The 24,086-nt window shown below is 38.9% G+C and overlaps 1 protein-coding gene across 5 annotated transcripts; it reads left to right on the top strand.

The window, feature by feature from the left end:
* LOC128721077 (single-stranded DNA-binding protein 3) lies at positions 1 to 24,055 on the top strand. 5 transcript variants are annotated; one of them, XM_053814791.1, is made up of 12 exons: positions 1 to 460; positions 8,178 to 8,250; positions 8,526 to 8,672; positions 9,951 to 10,082; positions 11,160 to 11,258; positions 12,865 to 12,948; positions 13,021 to 13,069; positions 14,489 to 14,518; positions 16,579 to 16,769; positions 16,857 to 17,003; positions 17,085 to 17,291; positions 23,892 to 24,055. In XM_053814791.1, exons 1-12 carry the CDS (start codon positions 405 to 407, stop codon positions 23,934 to 23,936), a joined length of 1,260 nt encoding a protein of 419 aa, XP_053670766.1. In that variant the 5' UTR covers positions 1 to 404; the 3' UTR covers positions 23,937 to 24,055. The 5 variants fall into 5 exon arrangements, with proteins under 5 accessions (XP_053670766.1, XP_053670763.1, XP_053670762.1 ...); XM_053814788.1 differs by lacking the exon at positions 23,892 to 24,055 and adding an exon at positions 20,931 to 23,586 and having other exon boundaries at positions 16,588 to 16,769; XM_053814787.1 differs by lacking the exon at positions 23,892 to 24,055 and adding an exon at positions 20,931 to 23,586.
* Positions 24,056 to 24,086: the final 31 nt, after the last annotated feature.

Here is a 24,086-nt window from a genome sequence, read left to right as displayed (position 1 = left end):
AAAAGCGCCAGCTGATCGGTGCGGTAGTGTGCAGGGGCCTAAACACCGCAACCAATTCCGTTTCACTAAACGCACCACAGCGCGAGGATCATTTAGCGCTTGATCTGCCTGCTGGGCAGCGATTGTGAGCTCGTGTGTGTGCATGTGTGTTTGTGTGTGCAATTTTCCGTTTTCAGTGCAACTGCGCGAACCCTCGAGTATGAGATTGTTCGACAAGTGAACGAAAAGCGAGCACGAGTGCGAGTGGGAAGCAAAACAACCCCAGATCCGTTCTGGCCTGGCCACGCTGCTGTTGCAGGTGGAATTGGGAAAATATTACCGAGATCGCTTTGATCGGTGGATCCAGATACTACTCCAACCCCGAAGGAGGCTGCTCCGAGCGGCGCCACTGAGAGTGGGTGAAGATGTATGCGAAAGGCAAAGGGACAGCGGTGCCGTCAGATGCACAAGCTAGGGAAAAGTAAGTATAAAAACAATCCTTACTCCCTTGCAAGTGTTGCGAAATGCATCCTACCGTTTAAGAGTTCTAAGGGTGTGCTGCATCCTGGGATGAAAGATGATTTTCTGATGATTTTGCGGCTGCAAAATAAATTTAGACTTACGTTATAGCTTTTCTCATTGATCTCATTGATCAATGCTTGACTGCGAACGGCAATAGGGATTTGTGACGAGAGAAGTAAAAGAGATACATAAAAAGGAACGAGTCGCGATAAAGAGAGAGAGGAGGAATAAGTGCTCTATCATGAAGCACGAATGTTCATCAACCTTGAACGTCTGGTCGAACGTCTTTTTGTTCGTGGCATTCTTCTGTTTTCTCTTGCGTTTCGTCTCGTAAGCCAATTCCATGCCCTGGGGGTGAATATTGCTTTGAACGATTTTGTTTCACGATCGCTGTTACGATCGCGCGCTCATGGCAGAGCCGATCTGGGCGGTGTGTTATCCGTTATGGAAGAAGTGAAAGAAAAACTGCACAGTTCAGTTATCGAAGAGTTTCAATTTTGCAAAATGCTCCCCTCGTTTTGTCAATAGAAGCATGCAGAAAAAAGCAAGGAAGAAAATGGGGCTTAAATATTCATATTAAGATTTTCACAAATTTACTTTATATATTTTCTACATAGTATTCTAAGTTTGAACTTTTTTTTTTACAAAAATATTTGAATTGCTTAAAAATATGTTTAAAAAACTGCAGATTTTTTATATTTGAAATCGTATGAAATGGTTGACGTTCTGATTCAAGCTAACGTTTTGATTTTTATTAAAAAAAATCCTGTTGTATATTATATTACTGTGTGCATAGGATCGTATTGTTAACAAAAATCCTCCATTTATAAGAACCTGGATCAGTATTATTTTTAGTTAAAAATGAAGAAAAAAAACCACAACGTTGTTGAGTAAAAAATTCAATCAATCACTTCACAAATCGAACGTAGCTCTGTCGCTACACGCGACAAATGGATACTTTATATATTTTACATCATTTGTTGCAATCAGCATTGCATTGTTTTGTGGGCATTTTACTCCCAGGGCAATTTCATAGCGCCGCCGTCGAGAAAATTAGCTTCAACGTGTGTTATTGGCGCCAAAGAATGCAACGCTCCCGAAGGCGCCCCAGCACGAAACGGTCGCGGTGTTAACCCTGGACGGACCTAAAAATATCGTTCGCATCTTTCTTCCCACCTTCCCGCGGAATGGCTTCCTTTCGTCCCATCTCGCTGTTTGCCGCGGACCGCGGGACAAAAAGTAATGACGTAGTCCGCCGGTTTAAGTGTGACTATCCGTACGTGCGTCTGGCGAACGAAACGTCCACCAGCGCGCCGTGTAGCGGAGAACGGAGTTTCTTCCCACAGCCAATATCCCTCTCTATCTCGAACCTGCTGCTGTGTGTGGTGCGGTTGTGTAACGTCGGTGAACCTACGTACCACCATCGCACCGCGGGATCGAGTGTTTTCCAAAACGTTTTCACGGATGTTGGACCACGTTTCGCGTGCGTGTTTTGTAACCATTCGCCTGGCATTCAAAAGTCGGTGGCGGTTTGGTTCGCGAAACACGCGCGAAACGTTCGCGGGAAAGGGCCGAAACCGGGAGATGGTGGTCCTTCGCGGTCTTAGGAAGGGCGTTTGTTTACATCGCACGCATTTGCTTGACGGAAGGTCCATCGCGCGCGCACACACCCGCGCGTGTGTGTCATGTAAAAGGTACCTTGTCTCTCGTCGATGATGATGATGATGATGATGGCGACGACATCTTTGGCCCTCCCTGTGGTCGATGGCGCTCCACAAAGGGACGAGGGTTAAAAGGAGGATGGTTTCCAAACCAACACCAGCACCAACATTCGTTGTTGCAACATTTTCCCCAGACGCAATATCCCCGGCTCGAACCAATCATGTATAGCTTTCGAATGTGCCTCGATTATTCGGTCCCACCTCGACGACGAACACTGGCATCGGGCCTGGGCAACATAGCCACGGGAAATACATTGACGATTCCTCGATCGATAAACAAACTCCCAAACACCCGGGGCCGACGTGCCTTGTGCTGCTTCTAGGTCGGTACTCCTGTGTTTGGTCGTTGCGTGTTCGAGCGAGGAGAGTTTGTTTCGGTGGTGGTAGCGATTTTTGCTGAGCAAACTCTTGTCATTTTGCTGTGATTTTGAGGTGAGGTATTAAAATGCAAGTGTCGAATGGTAAGAGAGAATTGGAAAAGTTCAATTCATTTAGCGGTGTACTGTTCGAATGCTTTTCCTTCATTTGCAAGCTTACACGCTGCGTCGATGGGCTTGAATCTTTATCTGCTTCTGCAAACTTTTACGGGTTGCTTTATATGCAATCTTAAATAAATTCCTCACGACAAATGCGTTTTTTTACCAATTTTCCAAGCAATTTTTTCACCTGGGTTTATGGCTACTAGCATGAAGTAAATTTTTTTGTAGCCTGTTGGTGGTTCAACTCAGAAATGGTACCCAACGGGTAAGGTGTTGCAGCAAGTTGTGAACCATGGAGGCTAGTGTTACGACACCTGCATTTTGCCTTTTACGTCAATAGCTCGAAAAACTGACCATCTTCGAGGCCGAGAAACGTATACAGGCATACACACATGTGCTCTTTGCACGCGTCGATGAGATAGGCATCCGTTTGGGGGTACATTTAGATGTGATAGAAGGCCTACGTTTTTCGACGGTTCACATACGTAAACGAAGTAGTAGGGATCTTCGCGAGGTTGGGCTTGAAAGCTGATAGCAAACCGATGTCGTCGATGCGATCTGCTGCACCTGCGATGTTTCATTTCAACTGCTGGTAGAGATTTCTGTGTATCGTTGTTCAACCGAAGGCGCAAGAGCAGGTTTGTTAACTGTTATGCTTTTCCTTCTTGCCCGCTTTGAACGAGAGAGTGTCCTTTTTAGTGTCCTTCCTCAGAAACTATGCCGAAGAACTCAATCCAAGGATAGGTGCTCCAGGTGGAAAAGGTCCTAGACACCAAAGGCCGAAGGGAGGAGAGGGAAGGAGGGGAACACGCGTGCGAAGTGGTGGGTATCTACCTCTCAGAACCCCCGACAAATGCTCTCATCGGCGCCGTACCACCTTTTGCGTGAGGCGAAGATGAGTGACTGGAAGATACATAAATTATGCTGTAACTATCTTCCGTTCTTTATGTACCGGGACGGATATATCCTGCTTGGGGAAATGGCAACCCTCCCCGTGGGGTGGGGTGCGATTGGGAGAGAACCACCGCAGCGCGATGGCTCGTGACATACTCCAACCTGATTCTCCTACGATCAATCCCACCATCCCCCCCCAACCAGCAGCGAGGATTCCAGCGAAACCCCAATTCCAGCGCACTATGACTAGGTGCTGGGTATACAAAGCATTGTATGTATATTACTCTGTACATAAGCAGCCGCACGCCGCCCCCGAAACCCTCACGCGCGCCGCGCACTCGTCTAAAACCGTTTGTCCGTTATCCTTTTGGGATGAGCGAGAGGCAGCTAGCAAAACACACACACACACACGCAGTCTGGTTCGCAAGGATATGAGCAGGACACGATGCGGAGAGATCCCCGTCTGCGTGTTCCACTAGCGAAGCGAAAGTGTGTGTGTGAGAGAGAGAGAGAGATTGAGCGAGAGAAAAGCGCACATTTGGTGGGTGGTGGGTGCCGTGGGGTGGAGAGCTGAACAAATATTTTTTTCCAACAAAAAATCCACATCGTTTTGTCGACGTGTGGTGCTGCCGATGGTATGGTGGCCGTGTGCCATGGTAGACGATGGTCCCAACCAACGTGGATGGGCTGTTCGGCTTTAACACACAGCGTAGGAGTTATTTTTTATTCTCCACCCAACATTAAAGCTTACATCGAATCCTCCGACCAAGCTAGGATCGTGCCGCAACGCCAGTTTGTAGATCACTTTTGTGATGTGTTTTGAGATTTGCCATTGTTTCGAGAATGGGATTAGTCCTCGGATGGGGGGTTTGTTAATGTTACAGTTCGTCGAACAGCCTTCAATGAGGCAAGAGTTGCATTTGCACGAGCGCGCGCGGTATATGTGAAGCATTAATCTTCTGCAGGTTTACCGGCGAACTTTATTTCATTCTCCCGATCCAGTCCACGGTTTTGTCGTTTGTCATATGTTTTTGCAGCAGCAGCAGCGAACGCCGACGTGAAGGTTTGTTTTAACATCGCTTCGAATTGGCTGCAAACCTGTGGACTATTGACTTGGTTGAAGTTTTGCGGTGAGGGTGGCCTACAGAACGGTCTGGTCGCAATCGCAACTTTGACAAACCGTGAGAGGCAGCCGTGTTCTGAGCCGTGTTGAGAAACAACGTAACAACTGATAAGGCTCTCTAGCTTCGCCAGCTGTTACAATTCTGACAGACGCTGGGGATTGGTCGACAATGGATTAGTGGAAAAGAGTTTCTATTCGAATGCTTTGGCAAGATTATCGCCAAATGAAATGGCGAGCGGTGTCGGATGTAGTACTGGCTTTTTTCGTATAAGGAATCGTAGGTGGATTGTTAAAGCAAAAAAAAAAATATCGTCTCGTAATATTACTTTTGCCTTGCTATCTTCGTTTGCAAATCAAAAGTTATACGGAATTGCGTGAATATATATTTTTACCGGGAAAATAGTATTTTTTGAGATTTTCTATAGACTTTGAGCTGAAACGCTCCATTCGCCTCTCAATTAGTTTTATATGGTTTAACTATTTTTATCTGACATTCATGAGTCAGTTATTTATATCATTGAAACTACATATCAAGAAATTAGTATAATCAAGCAATGCGCTTCTCTTTTGTTGTGTTAGCTAAAATTTATTTCGAATCATCAGAAATCCCATATAAATCATATTTTTACACATAATAACTTAGCCAAGATTGTAGCAAGATATTGTTGCACATTTTGATCATTGTATAAGCTGTAGATTCATCTGCACAATAGGCACGTTCTGTAAATGGCTTACTTATAGTACTTTTTAGGCGTTACATTTTTGTCAGCTCTCAATTCTGGGCCCCTCTTGTTGGTTAAATGGTGTTTGCTTACGGTTTCACGTAAAAGGTTAACATCTTTCCCCAGATCTAGCCTTCAATATCAGCGTCTTTAGCAGCGGCAGTCTTATCTGTGCGCGGTCTGCGTATTCGACCATGCGGACCCGTGAAACAACAAGTTTGACGTTGCCATTTCGAATGAAGTGCGCGTGATTGAGCTTCACACGCGGAACGTGTGCCGATGAAAGCACCGGGGTACTTAATATCTACTATGCTATGATGCTCGTCGCTGTCGTCGTCGACGTCTTATCAGAAACAAACGAGAGCGCATGATAAGCAGCAATTGCGCGCCCTCGTGCCATATCCGGTGTGAGGGGAATACCATGATGTTGTTTGGCGCTTCAAAATAATACTAAAAAATCGAGACGCTCAATATCACCGACCGAGGATTGTTGATCTTGACGTGGCATTGAACAATCTATCGTTCTATTATTTTGCAATACATTATTTGTTGATTTGTGTATTGGGGAAAAAGTGATTTGCGTGTCATATAACAAATATTTAATTAAAAAAAAAATCACATCTGAACCCTTGGTAGGATCAATAAAATCCTACCGATAATGGAAGGCTTCGTTTCCATTTTATTTCCATGAAACACGATGCCATTTTGCTTTCGTTTAAAATTTGGTTCCGTTTTATCATCGCGAATATGGTTCCGCCCTCAAGCCAAAGGCTGTTCCTAGAAACAATTTATTTTTGTTATTTTGTGTCCAAGTCGTGGTTCCTGGGATCTTGCTGTTCAAGGATCTTTTTTCTTTTTGCTCGATCTCGGACTTTGAGAATCTTCACTCCTCGCCGTTCTGTCGTACGTGTGTATATAGCAGAGGGGATATGTATGTACAGTTGTTGCGTATGCACAGGTGAACACCAGGGCCAATGTGGCGCGAAAAATAAGATGAAAGCCTCGTGTGCAAAAATAAACCATAATACATACAGAAGCAGCAAAATAAAAGCGAACGCTTCGAGGTGTTGCGCTTCGCCAAAAACCAGTTTTTTTCTTCGTCGCTCCCTGGTGTTCTTCGGAGGTGGCTTGGATTGACTGGTTTCTTCGTTTTGTTGGGTGTATTCTCCTGATGACCGATCGTCATTTTCATTGCGATCGCCACGTCTATCCCTCGGACCGCGCGCGCGCGCGCTTGCTGTTGGCGGGCTATGTTTGGCGATTGGCGGGAATAGGAATATACGCGTTTGCAAACGCGCGCGCGAGTGTAAACGAGCCAGCGACGCTATCAAAATACCGGGCACATAAAACCAACTTTTGTTGGTAGAAGAAGAATTGGTATTGGAGGGAAACCAGACGTTGGCTTGCTTTTGGAGCACACCTCTAAAACTAAGCTAAGATCATCCAGCACATATTAGGATGCCTGTTTAGCTTGGTTAGATCACACAAACAATGCACGCTTGGTCACATTTTTGTTAAGCTTTGTGGAATGATTGCGAGAGTTTAAATTATTCGTGCGATTTAAAGAGCATCAAACGTTTTTCTTGATGATCGACGAATTGCTAGAATGGGGGTTTTTAAATGTGATTTTCACAATAACTAAAGGCTATTCTTTAGTTCAAAAAATTGTAATATAAATTTTTATATTCTTAGACCACATTAGGGTAATATAAGAATACAAATGAAAAAGGAATAAAATTTATAATTGATCATCTAATTTGAACACACAGCTTTTGACTTACTATTAATATGTTTAAAGGAATATGGAAACAATTCAGGTTACAAAAATTTCATCACTATTAAATTATTTATATTGTATTTATTCATATATTAAGTACTTCGAGTGTCATAAATTGTTATCATCAAACTTTAGAACCCGAATTTTGGTGCTTTGTGTAGATAGATCATAAAGAAATAACTCCCTATAAAGCTACTAAAAACAGTCATATTTAAAGTACTTCAAGTAAAATGTGTTAAAACCATTCTCGGACTTCTCTATCATCAGGGCTGTTTATGCGTTCGTCAGCCATGATGTTTTACATAAAACAAAAACTCGAGATACTCTGCGATGGAGGCACATTTAACAGCTTGATCCGTCATCTGCTAGCTCCGAGTAACTCTGGTCGGTTTGATGGAGACCCGCTGCATACGCCGTAGCAGTCCAGTTTTAGTGAGCGATCGATGAATCGGCGTCGTTGGACGTAATAAAGTCTCACACCGTCGCCGGGTTAACGTCGAACGTGCCGTTCCAAAATGTCGGCTGGACGCGCTATCACCCGCCCCGGGGCTGCATCCGGGTTTTTTCGATGTGTATTTCCTTTAATTGGGACTTTTAACGGGCGGCCATTTGCGTTGGATGATCACGAGCCCGCGATACTGCAAGCGACGCCGGACCAACTGCAAAGGCACACCATCGATAATGTCGATCCCCCATCATCCCGGTGCCGAGTTCTGCGCGAAATGCGTGAAACCGAGAGATAACGAAGGATAATTATGTATTGTTTTAATGCGCTGATTTTGAGTGCCGCGCAATCCATCCTACCTTTGGTGGTGCGCGCGGTGAGATGAACTTCTTGCTTTCGTCGCGTTATGTCCGGTGTTGGCTTTTTGTTGTTCCGTGTAACCCCCATCTGTCCCGATCTGTTGCTGCGTTTCCTTCGACTAATTCTTTTCCTTCTTTTTTGCTCTCTTTTCACAGAATTGCACTTTATGTATATGAATATTTATTACACGTAGGAGCATCGAAAGCAGCACAAACATTCTTATCTGAGGTAAGTTAGCCGGGATGATCTTCGGTTTTGTACCCATCCCCTGTGTAGCGCTCTGGTCGGGTTACTTGCCGTTGGTTCTTCGTCTTGTGATCGAACGAGAAATATCCCCCATTTCTCACGCATGATCCAAAAGACAAAGAGCTTCCAACCTCGATGACGAAGCGACTCGCGGAAAGGACATGATCTGGTGGAGTGGCTCGTTCATCCTGCATGTCCTGTTCGATGCGTTTCAAACACTTCGTTTGTCATCTGCAATTCCCCTTCTCTCTTCGCAGATACGGTGGGAGAAAAATATCACACTAGGCGAACCACCGGGTTTCCTGCACTCGTGGTGGTGTGTGTTTTGGGATCTCTACTGTGCGGCACCGGAACGACGGGACACCTGCGAGCATTCATCCGAGGCCAAAGCATTTCATGACTATGTAAGTAGCGAAAAGTTAGAGCAACATCAAAGTGTAGCGGAACAAATTATTAGCAACGCTCCTCATCGGTAGCGTAAGAGCTTTTGTGGGTCATTTTTATTTTTTGCAAAAATTAATGATTTTCGAGAACTATAATGCATATAGATTTTGAGATGGTTAAATTTTGACTAAAACGTAATCAAATAGAGAATTTATGGCTGGCCATTGGAAAGTGGATCCCAGTTACGGTTACGTTTGGGAAATATTTGTCATAAAACCTTGTTTTCTCCGTCCTGTTGTAGCGACAGCGACTGACGATCAGCCCCGTGTGGCGTGCGCGCTCGAAGATGTATTTCGAGAGCCAGTTTCAAATTTTCTGTTTTCCGTTATGTTCATCAATATAGAAACTCTTTTCCGACGCGGTCCCGCGCGTTTGTTAGAGTCGGTCATTAATCTTTCGCTGCAGAAAAATGCGTAAGACACTCGTCCGGTGGTCAACCGTTAGAAAGCCAGGGAAATGCGAACGAAAAACTGTAAATTTCTCCAACGCGCAAAGATGGCGGAAGGGAAATGGAAGATAGAAAATGGAGCGCGTAGGCTCGCGAAGTCCAAGCCTTCACTCTCATTGTGAGTCGTTGCTGGCCGTCGTGGGCCCTCGGCCGGTTCGGTAGATTTCCGGTCAATGTGTGGGGGAGGAAGGGCTGTGGTACCTTCAGGTCATGTCCGCTCCACCACATCACAGGACCAGCAGCAGTCGACAAAAGGCACATGTCTCTGTGGAGTATGCGATGCACACAGGAGGAGGAAGCACGTCAATCTTTTCTACTGATTCGCTAATGAGAAAAAGTAGAAAAATGAGTGATCGTTCAATATTTCGACGAGAAGAAGCGTTTGCAGAAAATGATACGTGGATTTGAGTCTCAGAGCAATTGCATCGGAAAAATGTATAATACTCCTCAGGTGTGTTATCATCTCCTCAGGTGTGTTATCGAAGACCTGTATGTTTGATCAATTATTTTATAAAAATATTATCTAAATTTAAAGATCAACATGTTTTTTTTTAAACAAATCGCTATTGTAGTAAAATTACTGAGGTTTTTGCACAAAAAATATTCTGAAAGCTGATAAGATATTTGCAACATTGCTTTTTAGCAAAGATTTTGCAAGCTTTCGTGTTCGTACAATTTTCATTCTGAAAACAATATTTTCTTATATAATTTGTAATTTGGCTCCGAAGGTCAGGTCGAAAATCAGCTTTTACCATGCAATTTACTAATGGTTAATATGGACTTTTTTCAGGGTTTCGTGAGTTCAGGTTATGGAGTAAACGGAATAGCACACAATGCAGGACCAGCGCCGAGTCCTATAGGACAGTTACCACCAAACGAAGGCATGCCCGGCGGTCCGATGGCACCTTCAGGCTTCTTTCCGGTAAGTGAGCCCCTCGGGTTTGCGTTCGCATCTTGTCGCTCATTCACCGTATCATTTTTCTCCGAACACATTACCACCGCTATCATTCTTAGTGGGTTTATCATTCGTACCGTACCGTAGGTGCCTCTATGCAAACAAATATCATATTTCTACTCCACATTGCAGCCAACGCTTGAAATATGCCCTTGTTCTATAGTGTAGGATGATAACGGTGTAATGCATTCGCTAACTTATGTCTGTGTGTGTGTGTCTGTATGTGTACCATAACAATCGGTAGCTCATGGAATGGAACACGTTTTCACGGCTTTCCCTGTATAATTGCGCTTATATAGTCCGTATAACTGTTGACGATGAGTTTAGAAAAAGGGTTACCTAGCCTAATTCGTTGTGCTATTAGATGGTAGATTTCTGTTCCTACGTTTTTCTTGATATCAAAATGGTCGATCATCTACGATGCCTCCCACACCGTTACAGTAGTTTATTTTAATAAAAGAAAAGCGCTGCGAAAAAGCAAATTGGTCATTTTTATTCGAATATTACAATCAATATTGAACCAACAAGCGGTTAAATAACAAGGATTTTTTGTAGAGTGTTTGCATGTCTTGTACACGTATGGCTTAGTTTTATTGTTGTTATATTTTTATTATTGGTCTATTTGGACGTTTAAAAACTTAGAAATGACGAGCAGGAGGTTAACTTGATTATTAACAATCTATCAGTTTGGCCCAAAATAATTGATATTTCATTGGAATTAGTTCCATTGGATAAATGTAACATGTAACATTATTAAGTACCAGCAGCAGTAGTGTGCTGTTTCCGTGTACAGTAGTTTAGACTTTTAATATAATATTATTGTATCGATTTATCATGATAGTAATGATTTGCCTTTAAACTACGCATGTGACATATTTTAAAACTGTCTGTGTGATTATATGTAGTATTATATATACATAAAATCTTCTTGAGTTTAACGCTTAAGTTTTATTGTCGTGCGTTTTGATTAGTTTGTCCTCTTTTTGAGTTTTTCTTTTCTTTCTCTTCGTGAATGTTTGTCGTTATTACCGATTATTTTTGCAGAACTCCTCCATTAGGCCATCACAACCTTCACACCCTAGTAGTCAGCAGTCCCCACATCCACAGCCTCCAAACTCGCATGGGCAGTTGATGAGCGGTCAGGTTAGTATCTTCACTTCGCCGAATTTTCAACTGTCTTGAGAAATAAAAGTGACAGAATCGAATAGGCTAAAACATAATTGGGGATGAACGACTGCAGATTCACAAGCATAACACTGAAAGAGCTATGAAAACTTTCCCAGAAACGGAACTTCGCGTTGTCGGCTCAAAGAACTACTTGTTTTGTCTTATGTCCAAGCTCTGTTACTAATAATATTACGTAAAGATCCTGCTAACCTATCAATGTTTCTGAATACGTTCAAAAAATTGTCTATCTTAAATGGCAAGGTTTGAGTTGTTGTATTATGTTTTTGGTCATCTTCAGCTGGCTGATTCATTTGGAAAAAGTTTTTGATTTAAAATTTTGTTCAATAGAAAAGGGAAGAGAGAGTATCACCACTGAGAACTAGTAGTACTTCATTACTAGTATTTGCTTGCCGAAAACTTCGATATCTGAAGGCTTTCCGATGCATAGGAGTAGCTCGAAAGTTTACACATATGCGGTGCGTGCGAGTATTTGCCAGTGTGCATTTCACTGTGCACCTACTGCTAACAACATGATCTTTAGTGCCTTTCCAAAAAAAACCCGTGCAACGCCATATTCATGTACACTTCATTCATCGTCACAATTCAGTCCTTATGTATACTATAACCATGTTGATAGTTATCCTGCTTGATCTGAAATATTAAATTGCTTAAATAATCAATTGTACTGTGTTAATTGTTCATTGTCAGTGTATGTTGAATGTTTCGTTGTAAGAATGATGCACAAATTCCATATTAAAGTGTTAAATGTTCATCTTTCTGTTGTCTGCCTTCTCTGTTAGACATAGATTTAATTTATTGCGTATGGTTCTTCCAACGATCGAAACAATCCTTCTATCATAGTAACTTATTCAACATACGTGCAGTATGTATTAGTTCAAAATGTGATAAAATCGGTGCCTGTTGTACGTGTTCCTGTTTTATTAAATTTTAATCTCGTTGTTCTGGTTAAACTATGTTTTTCTACTCTGTCTCTCCTTTTCTACACTATGTGTCGTGAAATTTATTTGTGTAACTGTTCCTTTCATTATTACAATCGAGCTCGAGTTGTTTTAATGTTATTTTTTTTCTGTGAGTTATTGTGATATCGAAATTCATTGTGATCCGTTTCATTCAGAAGATAGTGATAGTTTGGAGCTAAATTATATGCTTTACATGTGTGGGAAAAGCTGCTCTGTCTCATTTCAATCGTTGAACAAATGTTTTCATTGCCTCTTTCCCGTTTCATTATCACTGAAAAAATTATATTCTTTCTCTCTTGCTCCTTGGAAAAGCTTGAAAATAAAAAAATATGGAAATTAAATGATAAACATATAATTATTTATCAAAATCATTTTTTTTCGTAAATCTTTACATATTGTGTATATTATTTTCAAATTATCCAAGAAGAATATTCCACCTACATACTGCGAAGAATCATGCATTTTTAATTTCCATTGCATTCATCGATTTGAACAATAAAGATCTACTAATTCTTCACTTCATGCATTGCCTCATACATTTATCATACAAACATGCTTTTTCTTTTCTTGAGGTTTGATTTTTGTTCGTTGCCTCTTTTTAGCCTTTCATGGGTGGCCCAAGATATCCTCCCGGACCAAGGCCCGGAGTGAGAATGCCGCAAGGAATTGGAAATGATTTCAATGGTGTAAGTACTTTGTCACTATTAGCTGTTCTGTTTAAATGCAGAGATTAATTGTGTTTTTTTTTCTATTTTTAGCCTCCTGGACAACCAATGATGCCAAATAGTATGGACCCGACGCGGCAAGGTAAGATCATTTGTCTAAGTTGTTAACGCTACGATCATTAGTGAACACACTTTTCTCCACCAATAACAATGCGAATTTACACACTGAAGCGTTTAGATATTCCCATTTTCCCTCTCTCTAGACCGTGCTATCGCTCTTTTCTTCATACATTTTCATTTACAACAATAAAAAAAGGTCCAATTAGGTGCCGATTGTTGAATGCGTACTGCAAGACTTATCGGAATTGGAAATCATATATGCCCTTAAAAGTTAACATTCCTCATGAAAACCAACTTAGCAAGCGTAGTTTTGTTTTGTTTGTATCATGTAACAAGAAGTTCACCGGCCTTTTTGCTTGCAGACAACATTTTCGTTTGCTCTGTTCCACAAGTACCGTCACCCGCTCTTCGTTTATCTTTGGCTATAATAGTTATTTCTTCGTTCTTGTTTATTCTAGAATTGAGTTGAATTGTACATCATTTTGATTTAATTTTATAATTCCTCATTTATGAGAAAAAAATTCGCTCCATCTTCTGTCAATGGGTTTTTTCCATTGATGCTCCCAAATTAATTTGTCTTATTGTATATCCCATTTGGTAAAAGATATTTGAAAGTCACTTTCCCTTATCTTTCACTTGCAAGCAGTTTTGGTCTGTATCGTTCTACGCTCACTTTGAATGTAATGTTTCGATGTGTCAATTTGGGCATTACACATTTAGGATCATTTAATACGGCCTGGGCGTCCCTAAATAAATAATAATAATTACATTAAGAATCAGATGCAGATCAACAATGTATTAATCGAATATTTTTGTATAGAACAAAATTGTGCTGCAAGGCAACTCAAGAAGTTTGTAGTTGAACATTATGAATAAGGTGCAAGGTTACATAGACATAAACGAAACGAAAGTCTTATGCATTATTTGAATGCATCTTTAATTTGCCTCTGTTATTGGTTATTTTGATTAAATATTCGAATTTGATTTCGAAGAGAATAATATTTTCATTCTCAAATCCATAGCACATGTGTATGAAGCAATTGGATTTATTCCCTCGTAATCGTTTCAACGAAAACGTCGAAAAAAAAAGGCTTCGCTGTATGACGGTCATGAAGTAATGTGTTTCAGGAAACGTAGTTAGAATATCTTTCGGATTGTAATGGTGCGTTAGAATGGATAAACATATTTTATGGATCTTCTACTTAGCATAAGAAATGGAGTATTTTCTAAACGAAAACGGAATCCCTGCAAGCATTATCGATAAGATGTGTTTGGTTTAGAATACTTTTATATTCTCGATCTCCATGGTGCTCGGGGCACTGCAGCCATTGCGAAATTATGAGCATATTCTCATTGAAGTACAACAGTAACGACATATTTTGTGCCAACACTGCAATAAAATCGAATCAATGTTTTCTTTTGTTCTTTGTTCTCTGTTCAGGTGAAGCTGGAGACTTTGTAGCATGGCAAGGTAGGCAATCTATGTCGCGCTTGTCTGCTACTTAAAACCACTGTTTTGTTTAAGTTCATTTTTCCTTTTTTATTTCTCTTCTTATTCCTTCTACACGTTTTTTTATTTCCTCCTTTGCGCTTTTTTGCTGTTTTTTCTATTTCACTTTCACGCTCATATACTATCAATCACATTTCTCTATTTTTTGTCCTGTGTGAAACTGTTAACGAGCAAAATAAAAAAAATTATGTGGTTCATAAATGTTGTGTATGATCCTCCTTGGAATAATAATCAAGAAAAAATTAGCGTATATTAAGTTGCTATATCTATAATTTCCTGCATTTGTGTTGACATTACTATGACTTAAAATATATTTTCCATCAAATTATTTATATTTTAATTTCGTTACGCTACCGCTATTAGTTTTACGCTATCAGATAGCCTATATAACAGCTGCTTCGACTAACACTTTCTCATGTTCCATTATTTTTGTATTTTTTTTATTATTGGTTTGTAAGTTCTGGTGATTGTTGTGCACCTAAGGATTTTCATTGTTCGTTTCCAAGCTCATTGGTGAATTAATAAACAAAATCAAATATGTCAAAATGCTTTTGTTTGGTGAAACAACTTTTAATTTTTCCTTTGCTTAGTTGATTACGATTTGGTTTGTCTGTTACTTAATTTTTTTATTCTATTTATATGAAAGTACGTTGAATTGGAGAACAAAATTCAAATTGAAAGTTGACGATTCGGTTTTAGAAAGAGAAAAATATCGGTGTATATTATCAAAAAAAAAAAATCGGAAAATATTGCTGATAAACGTTTGGTACAACTCCGTTCAATGGCCTACATTTATGTTTTAAATCATCCTCAATCAATCGTAATATATAATAATTAATCATCTCAACATCTAATTTAAAATATCCATTGTATGATGAAATGAATTTTTTAACTTTAAGTTTTGTAGTAGAGTCATACATATATAAGAAATAGTTAAACAATGCTTGAATATTTTGCAGTATTCAATATTCAATCAAGTGGCTCATTATTATAGTACATAGTCTATTTCATTTTTTTCGAAACATAACTTTTTTTGCGATAACATATTTTCTAAGTATATGGTTTAAAATGAGTTTCTTTTGTTGCGTTTAGTTTTCATATGTAAAATCACAGGATAAAAAAGGATTTATGATGGAGAAAGTGTTCAGCAATATATGCAGTATCGTTATACTGAATAGTTTTGAAAATTGTACACGACTATCATCATTATCCTCATGCATTCTTTTCGTGTTTGGCTCATTCACAATTATATGTGGTTAGATCTTTCTTTATGCTGCTTGTTCTTTATGGCTCTTTTCTATTGCCAATTTGCTTTTAATTTGCAGGGATATTTTCTGCTTCATTGATTTGTTCGGTTTTAGATATTAATGCTTTACGCCAAATTTCTTTTCCTGAGTACTGTGTGTCATTAATAATCGATTGTGTTTCTTTTTTTCCCATTTATTCTTCTTTTATGTTCGATCATCACTTTTAATTCCTGCTTCCCAAAATCATTACTAACTATTGTCATTGCTACGTATGTGTGTTGCACCATTTCGTGATGCTATTCCTTGCTCTTGATTTATGATAATATTCTGGCACTTTGGTATGAAAAAAATGTATATTTATTTATACATATGTATGTAACCATCATATAATATGATATAATATTTATTATATCCAACGTTTGCAACGTTTTTTTTTGTATATCATTGTGTGCATATTTAAAAAAAAACAAAAACAATTATTATTTTTACAACTATTATTTGCATTTTGAACACACGTGTAATCTAATTTCTTTTAAATCTACTCTATTTTGGCTTTTGTCATTACATCTGTATGTTATCTTCATATTCAAATTGTGTATTTGTCATGTTGATTAATTGTGTGTGCTCGTGTGGACATAAACAACATACGAACGTTATATGATTTTGGCAATATTCATCCCTTCAAAACTCCTCACCTTATTCCACGCGCCTTTTCCATAATATGATCGTACAAACAATACAAACAATCCAAACAACCACACTACAACTATTCAGGCCCTCCAGGTATGGGTCCTATGAATCCTAGAATGAATCCACCTCGCGGCCCTGGCATGGGTCCCATGGGAGCGGGGACGTACGGCCCTGGAATGCGTGGTCCCCCACCGAACAGCAGTTTAGGACCCGGCGGTATGCCACCGATGGGCATGGCCGGTGGTCGGCCGCAATGGCAACCGAACACATCATCGGTAAGTGAAAAGGCAAATTTTGCCTTGATTTGAACATCCATGTAATATTGAATCAAAAAAAAACGTTGACTAATCGTTTGTATGCAGCCGATGAATTATTCATCGTCTTCTCCCGGAAACTATGGAGGACCTCCAGGACCGAGTGGGCCCCCCGGACCAGGTACACCCATAATGCCATCACCTCAAGATTCTTCTAACTCTGGTGGCGAGAACATGTACACACCAATGAAGCCCGTAAGTGTTGTGATTTTTTATCTAATAAAAAAATCGGATCCTGATATCCCCATTTTTGGCTGTATCGTTTATATTTATAAGGAATTTCCTATGGTTGGTGGCGCGGACGGTAGTGGTCCCATGGGTGGCCCCATGGGCCCTAACGCAATGGGAGGCCCGGTACTTAATAACGATGGATTGGACGGTATGAAAAACAGCCCAGCGAACGGACCTGGCACGCCACGAGAAGATTCCGGCAGTGGTATGGGTGACTACAACCTGGGTGGCTTCGGTGGCCCGGGAGAGAACGTAAGTTTCGACAATTTCTAGAGCCAATAAACCACCCTCCATTCTAATAACGTAGCAACAAAAGGGCAGACAGAAAAACTACAGTTTTTAAGTGCTACAACAATTTTGCACCGATCATTATCTCACAACGACATAACTGTTCCTACTTAAATACGATGGTGCATGAGGGTTTGAACGACGTTGAGACGTATCTTCTCTAAATTATGATGTAAACATTACTGAAGTGCGTATCTGTTCGTCTTCAACAAGAGACAGATGCACTTTTTCCTTGTAATTTTCAACGTACACTTTTGTTTCATTTGCATCAACGATCCGAAATGTTGATTGAGAGATTCCAAATGAATATATCGTTAGTCGAAATAACGTTTGACTAAACCAATTCCTCTTAGCCATTTCAGTTTGTTTTGTGTATTAAATTATACGGATTTTTAACAACACATAATTTATTTTTGTTCAACGTACTATATCTGCAGTAGTTTGAAGTGGAGTTTCCTGTTTATTTTAATTGATATATTTTTGTTTGGTTCTCTCAATAAATGTTCCGATGGTAATAGGCATTCATTTTTTTAAATTTTCCTCTCAAAAAATGGGAAGAAATTATTAATAATCTAATCTCCATTGGACAGAAACATAAAGATTAGAACGTAAAAGGTCTTTTGATTTATCGTACTATTCGAGCAACAGGAAAAAGACTGCGTATGTTACTTTTTATTTAAGTTTCTGTCGTTACGCTTCAAACATATCGTGAGTTATAACATTAATGTCCCTTTTGTGTAAATATAAAAAAATGGATTATAAGATTTGGTTTTCTTTCGTCAGGTGATATGTTCACTGGACAGAAGTGATGTAATTTTTTTCGGTTTGCACAATTTTACATTTTGGTTTTTTGCACTTTAACTAAAGAAAGAAAAGGAAATAAAAAAAATTCTTGCAATAAATTACGTTTGACGGCCGTTGTGTCGTTTTGAAGATATTGAACATTATTCGGTGTTAGTTTACTTATACATAATAATTTTTATAGCCTTTTAATTATCCAACCTTATTTGTTCAAAACTGATTTGAACGCTAAATTAGGCTGATCAATGAACTAAGAATGATAAGGTTGTTGTTAGAATGAGAAACGGAATGTACATTAAAATATGGTTGACGTATGCAAAAAAATACCACAAAAACGACCATGTCATAGCTAATTGTAAATAGTGCGCAACCGTTTGATTTATGTAAGCCTTAAGTTTAGAGGAAGATTTATTTTGATGTGTAAAATGAAAATCTCCTTCTCTTCTCTTTATTTCTTTTATTTTCTTTTAATTTTTATTGATCTTAAAATTATTGAATGTTTAAACATGCATATGAGTCTTGGTTGAGCGTTTACCTACTAGTATTGATTTTATGGTTATTTTAACGTTCCTGTAAATGGTTGAAAGCATTTCTTCTGTTTCTCGCTTAAATGATAAACTACACAAAGATCAGACTATCCTTATGTAATCGTATGATAAAGCGCGCGTCGGGCTACAACTGAGTAGTATTGATTTAATTTGATTATTTTTTTTGTCTGATACATTTTATCTGTATGTTGTGTATTGGTTCACTACTTTGACGTAACCAATGCATTTGTTGATTCGAGTATAACCTTAATGAAGGATTCTGTAGAATTTTTCGATGAAGAGAAGTATTCAAAAGGCCGTCAAATCATCAATAAACCAATGACCCGCAGAAAAATGTACAGAAATGATCGATCTGTAATAGCAGACAGATGGTTATGTTAGCTTAATGGGACGAAGTAACATGATATTATTTATGCTTAAAATTACTGAACACTACGTTACACGACGAGAACGAGAAAGAGAATACACTGGAGTAGGAATCGTTTCACGATTCCTTGCACATTTTGTTTATCAAGCATGGACAATAAAGAGAAAGAGAACGATGTTTTCATTCACCACTTTTCTTCAATTCAAGCGTTTGCCAGGGGAGCGTTCAGACAAATGTTCTAATTTTGATAACAAATCATTGATATGACATTGTAATAATAACGCGGCCTCGCTAGTTGCTGAATTGCCCAGAAGATGATACAAAATTTAGACTTGAAGGCTACGAAATATGATGTACTTGTTGGCTAGATTTTAACGCTTTGAATAGAATATAATTCTAGAAATTAAACATTGCATTCTACGATGTAAGATTAGGTAGCAATAAATCAGCGCAGCATATGAAGAAGAAGAGCCCCGTTTTAAATAAAGCGTACCATTAATATGCATTTGAAACATAGTAGTTCAATGCACCACCTCTTATAATGTAACATTTGATTATCGTTCGACGTTTGATTCAACTATTTATCGTCCGATGGTATTGATAATAACCAAAGAAGTTATCTAGCAGTGCAGCTTGCGAGAAAAATCTTTGGACACAGAAAGCCATCCATACTTCACTTTGCAAATATTTATGAGAGTGGACCACAAAGCTGCAGTTCTTACAACCTATTTGACTCTCGTGCCCAAGAGCAGTGATATATGCTGTGGAACGTCGCGATGCCATCCAGCGAACGTACGAGATTGCAGTAGCAAGATGCTTGCACATCCGCAACTACACAAGTGAGGAATCGCAGAAAGTAAAGTATAAGTGAAAGGTAGTGAATTGCTTATATTGCCTTGCGGAAGCATCGGCTTCTTTTGGTTGATGGTCAAAATTCGGTGGCTTTTGTCGTCGGGTGTGGTGGTGTTGTTAGTGTTGTGTAGGAAGTTGTGTGTTAGTATCAGCATCGTTTTCGAAAATTATCATCGAATAATACCTATTGATTACAACAAAAAAAGTTTACCGGATAAAATCATTGTTTTTAAGAACTATTCTCTTTCTCTCTCGTCAGATGTCGTAGTGCTCATTTGCTCAATATAGGTTATCATTTCAGCCTAAACCAATCATATAAATGACTAGGTATATAATGCATAGTATATGTATTATTTTAAAGAAATTCAGTTAGAATTGTAAGAAAGATAATTCAATCTGCAAGTTATGAAGAGAAGTTTTGGTTGGAAGTCATGCTTATTATATGCTAGTTTCATGATATTTTTATTGTTATGTCGTGGTTGATGGAAATACTGTTTGATTTCAATTTTGAATGATTTTTTTTTCATGCATTACAATATCCTTTAGTTATTGATCGTTGAATTTTCATTTGTTTCAATGTTGATTTTTGCAAATATGTTGAAAAATTAAAGTTTTAGTTGTGCTTTTCTATGCTAAGCAATATTTTTGTATTTTAATTGTTAGTTAAAATGTCATGAAAAGAACTTGATATGCACATGTGTAATGTGATGATATATTCAATTGATCTCGTGATTATGGACGCGATGTGCAAATCTAATTTTTGAAAAATTTAAAGGAAGGTTTATAAGCATATTATTTGAATTTTATGAACTCGTTTGTTTTAAGTTTGCACCCAATTTTTAGTAATTGTAAGTACGTTTACTGAAGATTCACTGAAAACACACACCATTCCATACGCACACTACTACCTCCAATAATCCCCTAACAATTGCTCCTTACTACCATCATTCCTATGTGATTAATGATCATACACTTATTTCTTTACTATCCATAACTGACGCAAAATCAAAATTGGCTATGTCTTGTATTTTGCAGGACCAGACAGAGTCAGCAGCTATACTGAAAATAAAGGAAAGCATGCAGGAAGAGGCGAAACGTTTTGAGAAAGACTCAGATCAGCCTGATTACTATATGCAATAACATCCTCCTCCTACTGCTACTACAGCCGCTACTAGAACTTCTTCTATTACTTTTGTTATCGAATCTAGTACTGATATCGTAAAGGCAATCTATACTAGTAATTTTACCATTATCACTATCACTACCAACACCACCATCGCCACTATTACTGCAAACAACACCATGAACTATATCAGCAACAACAATGTCGTGAATTCCATTGCCGCGGCGAATGACAACGTAACCTTCGTTATGCACTTTACCATCACCGGCTCTACTGTCGTCGCTGAAGCTAAACATTGTAAGGCTGCAGCATCAAGAAGAGATGTGGAGCATCAATCGTTTGTTACAGCAGACGATGCGAGGCAGCAGTTGTTGTAGCAATAAATTTTAAAAGGGTAGCTATGCAAATGCTGACAGCATTGACGATCTATTGTAGGTAACTTCGTTTGGTAAAGATGATGAGATGATGATGGTTGGAGAAGGAGTGATAATGGGCTGCAACCGGGGACTGGTTGCAGTCTGCAAGGGTGAGAAGCTGAACTGTTTCCACATTATCTGTGTCAATGAAGACACTTATATTGCCACCGAGGAGTTGCAAACGTGTAGTAAGAACACAGAATAGTGGGGTTGGTGGTGGGTTTGTTTGCTACACATTTTTACCAAATAAAAAGGAAAACATATGAAAATATAACAAAAATTGATACAAACGATGGATGCAAACGAAAAGATGCATAAACAGCATAATTGTTTGAGCGCACTGGCGAAACAGTTGATCGTAAGCGATGTATTGTAATTAAACAAGAAGCCACAATCCAATCATATGTTTTATATTGTTACAAAAGGAAGAAGCACTGTTAGCTAAAGAAGCTAAATACCGTAAATTATGCACGGATATTTACCACTGCTCCCCAAGAACATCCAAGATAAAATAAAGGGAAACCAAACCTACAATCGTTGTGACACCCGTTCACAGTTGGGAATGGGGACGAATCGTTGCTACAAGCACCGGCACAAAGCACTTTCCCGAAATGCTACCATAACGAATTCAATTCGTGCTGAGAAAAGTAAGGTCATATACACATACCTTCCTGTAAGGTCGAGATGCACGGGATAACGTTTTGCGTTTCGTAAACATCCAAATTACAACTGTACATCTTTCCGCCATCACAAATCCTATTCTCCACCAAAGTATTCTCGATTTTCGATCATCAAGTAATCTCGTATTGATAGCGGTATTTAACAAGGCCAATGGTGGGAATAAACTTTTAGCACATTCGTAATCTGATGGTCGTTCACTAAGAAGGTGGATTAATATTGCGAGGATCTAACTGCAGGATTTGGGGGAAAAACACTTTTTTTTACCGCTTATAAGTATAACTGGATTCATTGAACTATTGATGCGTAGGAAGTATTTTGACGTGTTTGATCATTTTAGCGTTACTTTAAGAAAATAGAAAAAAGAACAGCTGTACATGGGTTTCGTTCAACACTTTTTTCCAGCGTTTTGTGTCAAGCGCTGCATTGAACTGTCTTGAGAATAAACGGACGGAAGTGTGTTTGCTAGGAACTTCTGGGTGAAGGAGAGCAATTTTTAAAACCAAATTTGAGGCAAATTGCAACAGGGTATCATCATGTGAAATGCAAAAGTTTTCAAGGAAAAAATTGCATGTTTTACTAACTGCACTGTGAAATATGAGCGCGTTTCATATGAAAAAACCGAAGAAACAATCGAGTGCAAGCATTACTGACGCATGAAATCTGCTTTTCAACATCACCCGTTTTTAATCTGATGATGAAGTATTGTGAAAAATTAAAACAATGTTTGTTTTGTCTTATTAGCCGGGTATAATCAATTTATTAGAGAAGAGTCGATGAAACGTAGGTAGTTTTAAGTACCGATTGACTTGCGTTTGAAGAGCATTCAAATAAAATAAAGAATGAAAGCATAGTGTGTGTGTGTCCATAAAGGCAAGGATGCGGAAAGAGTTAAAAACTTTCATGAAGAGAAGAGGAGTGTAAAAATTCGTTAAATGAAAATACACGTAGCAGAGTACATAAAGGGGGGACATACATTGAAACTAAAACAATATACAAACAAAAAATCGACACAAGTAAAATCAACCAACCAATGGAAAGTAGATTAATTTATTTGCTGAACAAGTTTCAAGCACCTTGTGACACGGAGGATGTAGAAGCAAAATCGCACTGCGTTGCAGAAACCGTGCGATGTACAATTTTGCTGGGAGAAAGATTTAAAAAGTAACATAAATCATTAAATAAAATGTCGTAGAGAGGGCCTTCCTGATGAGCATGGAAGGACTAACAGAATAAAGCACTAATGAGAGATATCAACGAGTGTGGCAGGAAGGTGCGGATTCGTTGCTATGCTGTGCCGGGAGGCGGTAGATGATAGCAACACATAAATTATGTTGGGAACACGCGATAACGTAGCAATGGGGAAGGGAGAGAGAAAGCGAGAGAGAGGTCAACGAGAAAACAATGAATGAAAAGATGAAAAAACAACCAACAAACAAGGAAAAAATGTAAGAAATAAACATTTTATTTTGAATCCTAATTACCTGCTTGTTTACGTTGCTCATTTTTACCGGTAACAGCGTAAGTTATGATATTAATCCGTACCCGTGGTGCATAATGAATGATAAAAAGGAACTGGTGAAAATTGCACAATTTATTGACAACAGAATATCGACCAATCTAACTAACTCACAGTTATGTTCGTTTACATAATGCTACAATTTGATATTTTCTGCTCAACTATACGTTATTCTTTTACATGTAGTTTTGAATAAGTACGTTGACCATGTCCGAACATATTGAAAAACTGAAAAAATGTGTTTTTTTTTCTATTTTCAGGCTTACAACCATTGGAATAACGCCATGAAATCTGAGTATAACTGACAAGCGGCCTTTTCGTTATCGTGCATGCCATCTGGTTCGATTGAATAGATAAATTATATCATTTCTCACGTGTAAAAGTAAACCTGCGTCGTTTTAAACTGAAAATACGTTTTAATGAATGCAATATAATGAACGCGAATCGATGGTTAA

The sequence above is a fragment of the Anopheles nili genome, chromosome 2 (genome assembly GCF_943737925.1).
Source record: "Anopheles nili chromosome 2, idAnoNiliSN_F5_01, whole genome shotgun sequence".
In the NCBI taxonomy this organism is placed as follows: domain Eukaryota; kingdom Metazoa; phylum Arthropoda; class Insecta; order Diptera; family Culicidae; genus Anopheles; species Anopheles nili.
Note: the sequence above shows the minus strand (reverse complement) of the source record. Positions and strands in the feature narration are given on the sequence as shown.

What these genes read in the sequence shown, in the direction of transcription:
- LOC128721077 (XM_053814787.1), top strand. Translation starts at nt 405, where the DNA reads ATGTATGCGAAAGGCAAAGGGACAGCGGTGCCGTCAGATGCACAAGCT. An exon ending in TATGGACCCGACGCGGCAAG is followed by an intron (nt 13,070 to 14,488) that starts GTAAGATCATTT and finishes TTCTCTGTTCAG; the next exon opens with GTGAAGCTGGAGACTTTGTA. An exon ending in TCGGTGGCCCGGGAGAGAAC is followed by an intron (nt 17,292 to 20,930) that starts GTAAGTTTCGAC and finishes TGTATTTTGCAG; the next exon opens with GACCAGACAGAGTCAGCAGC.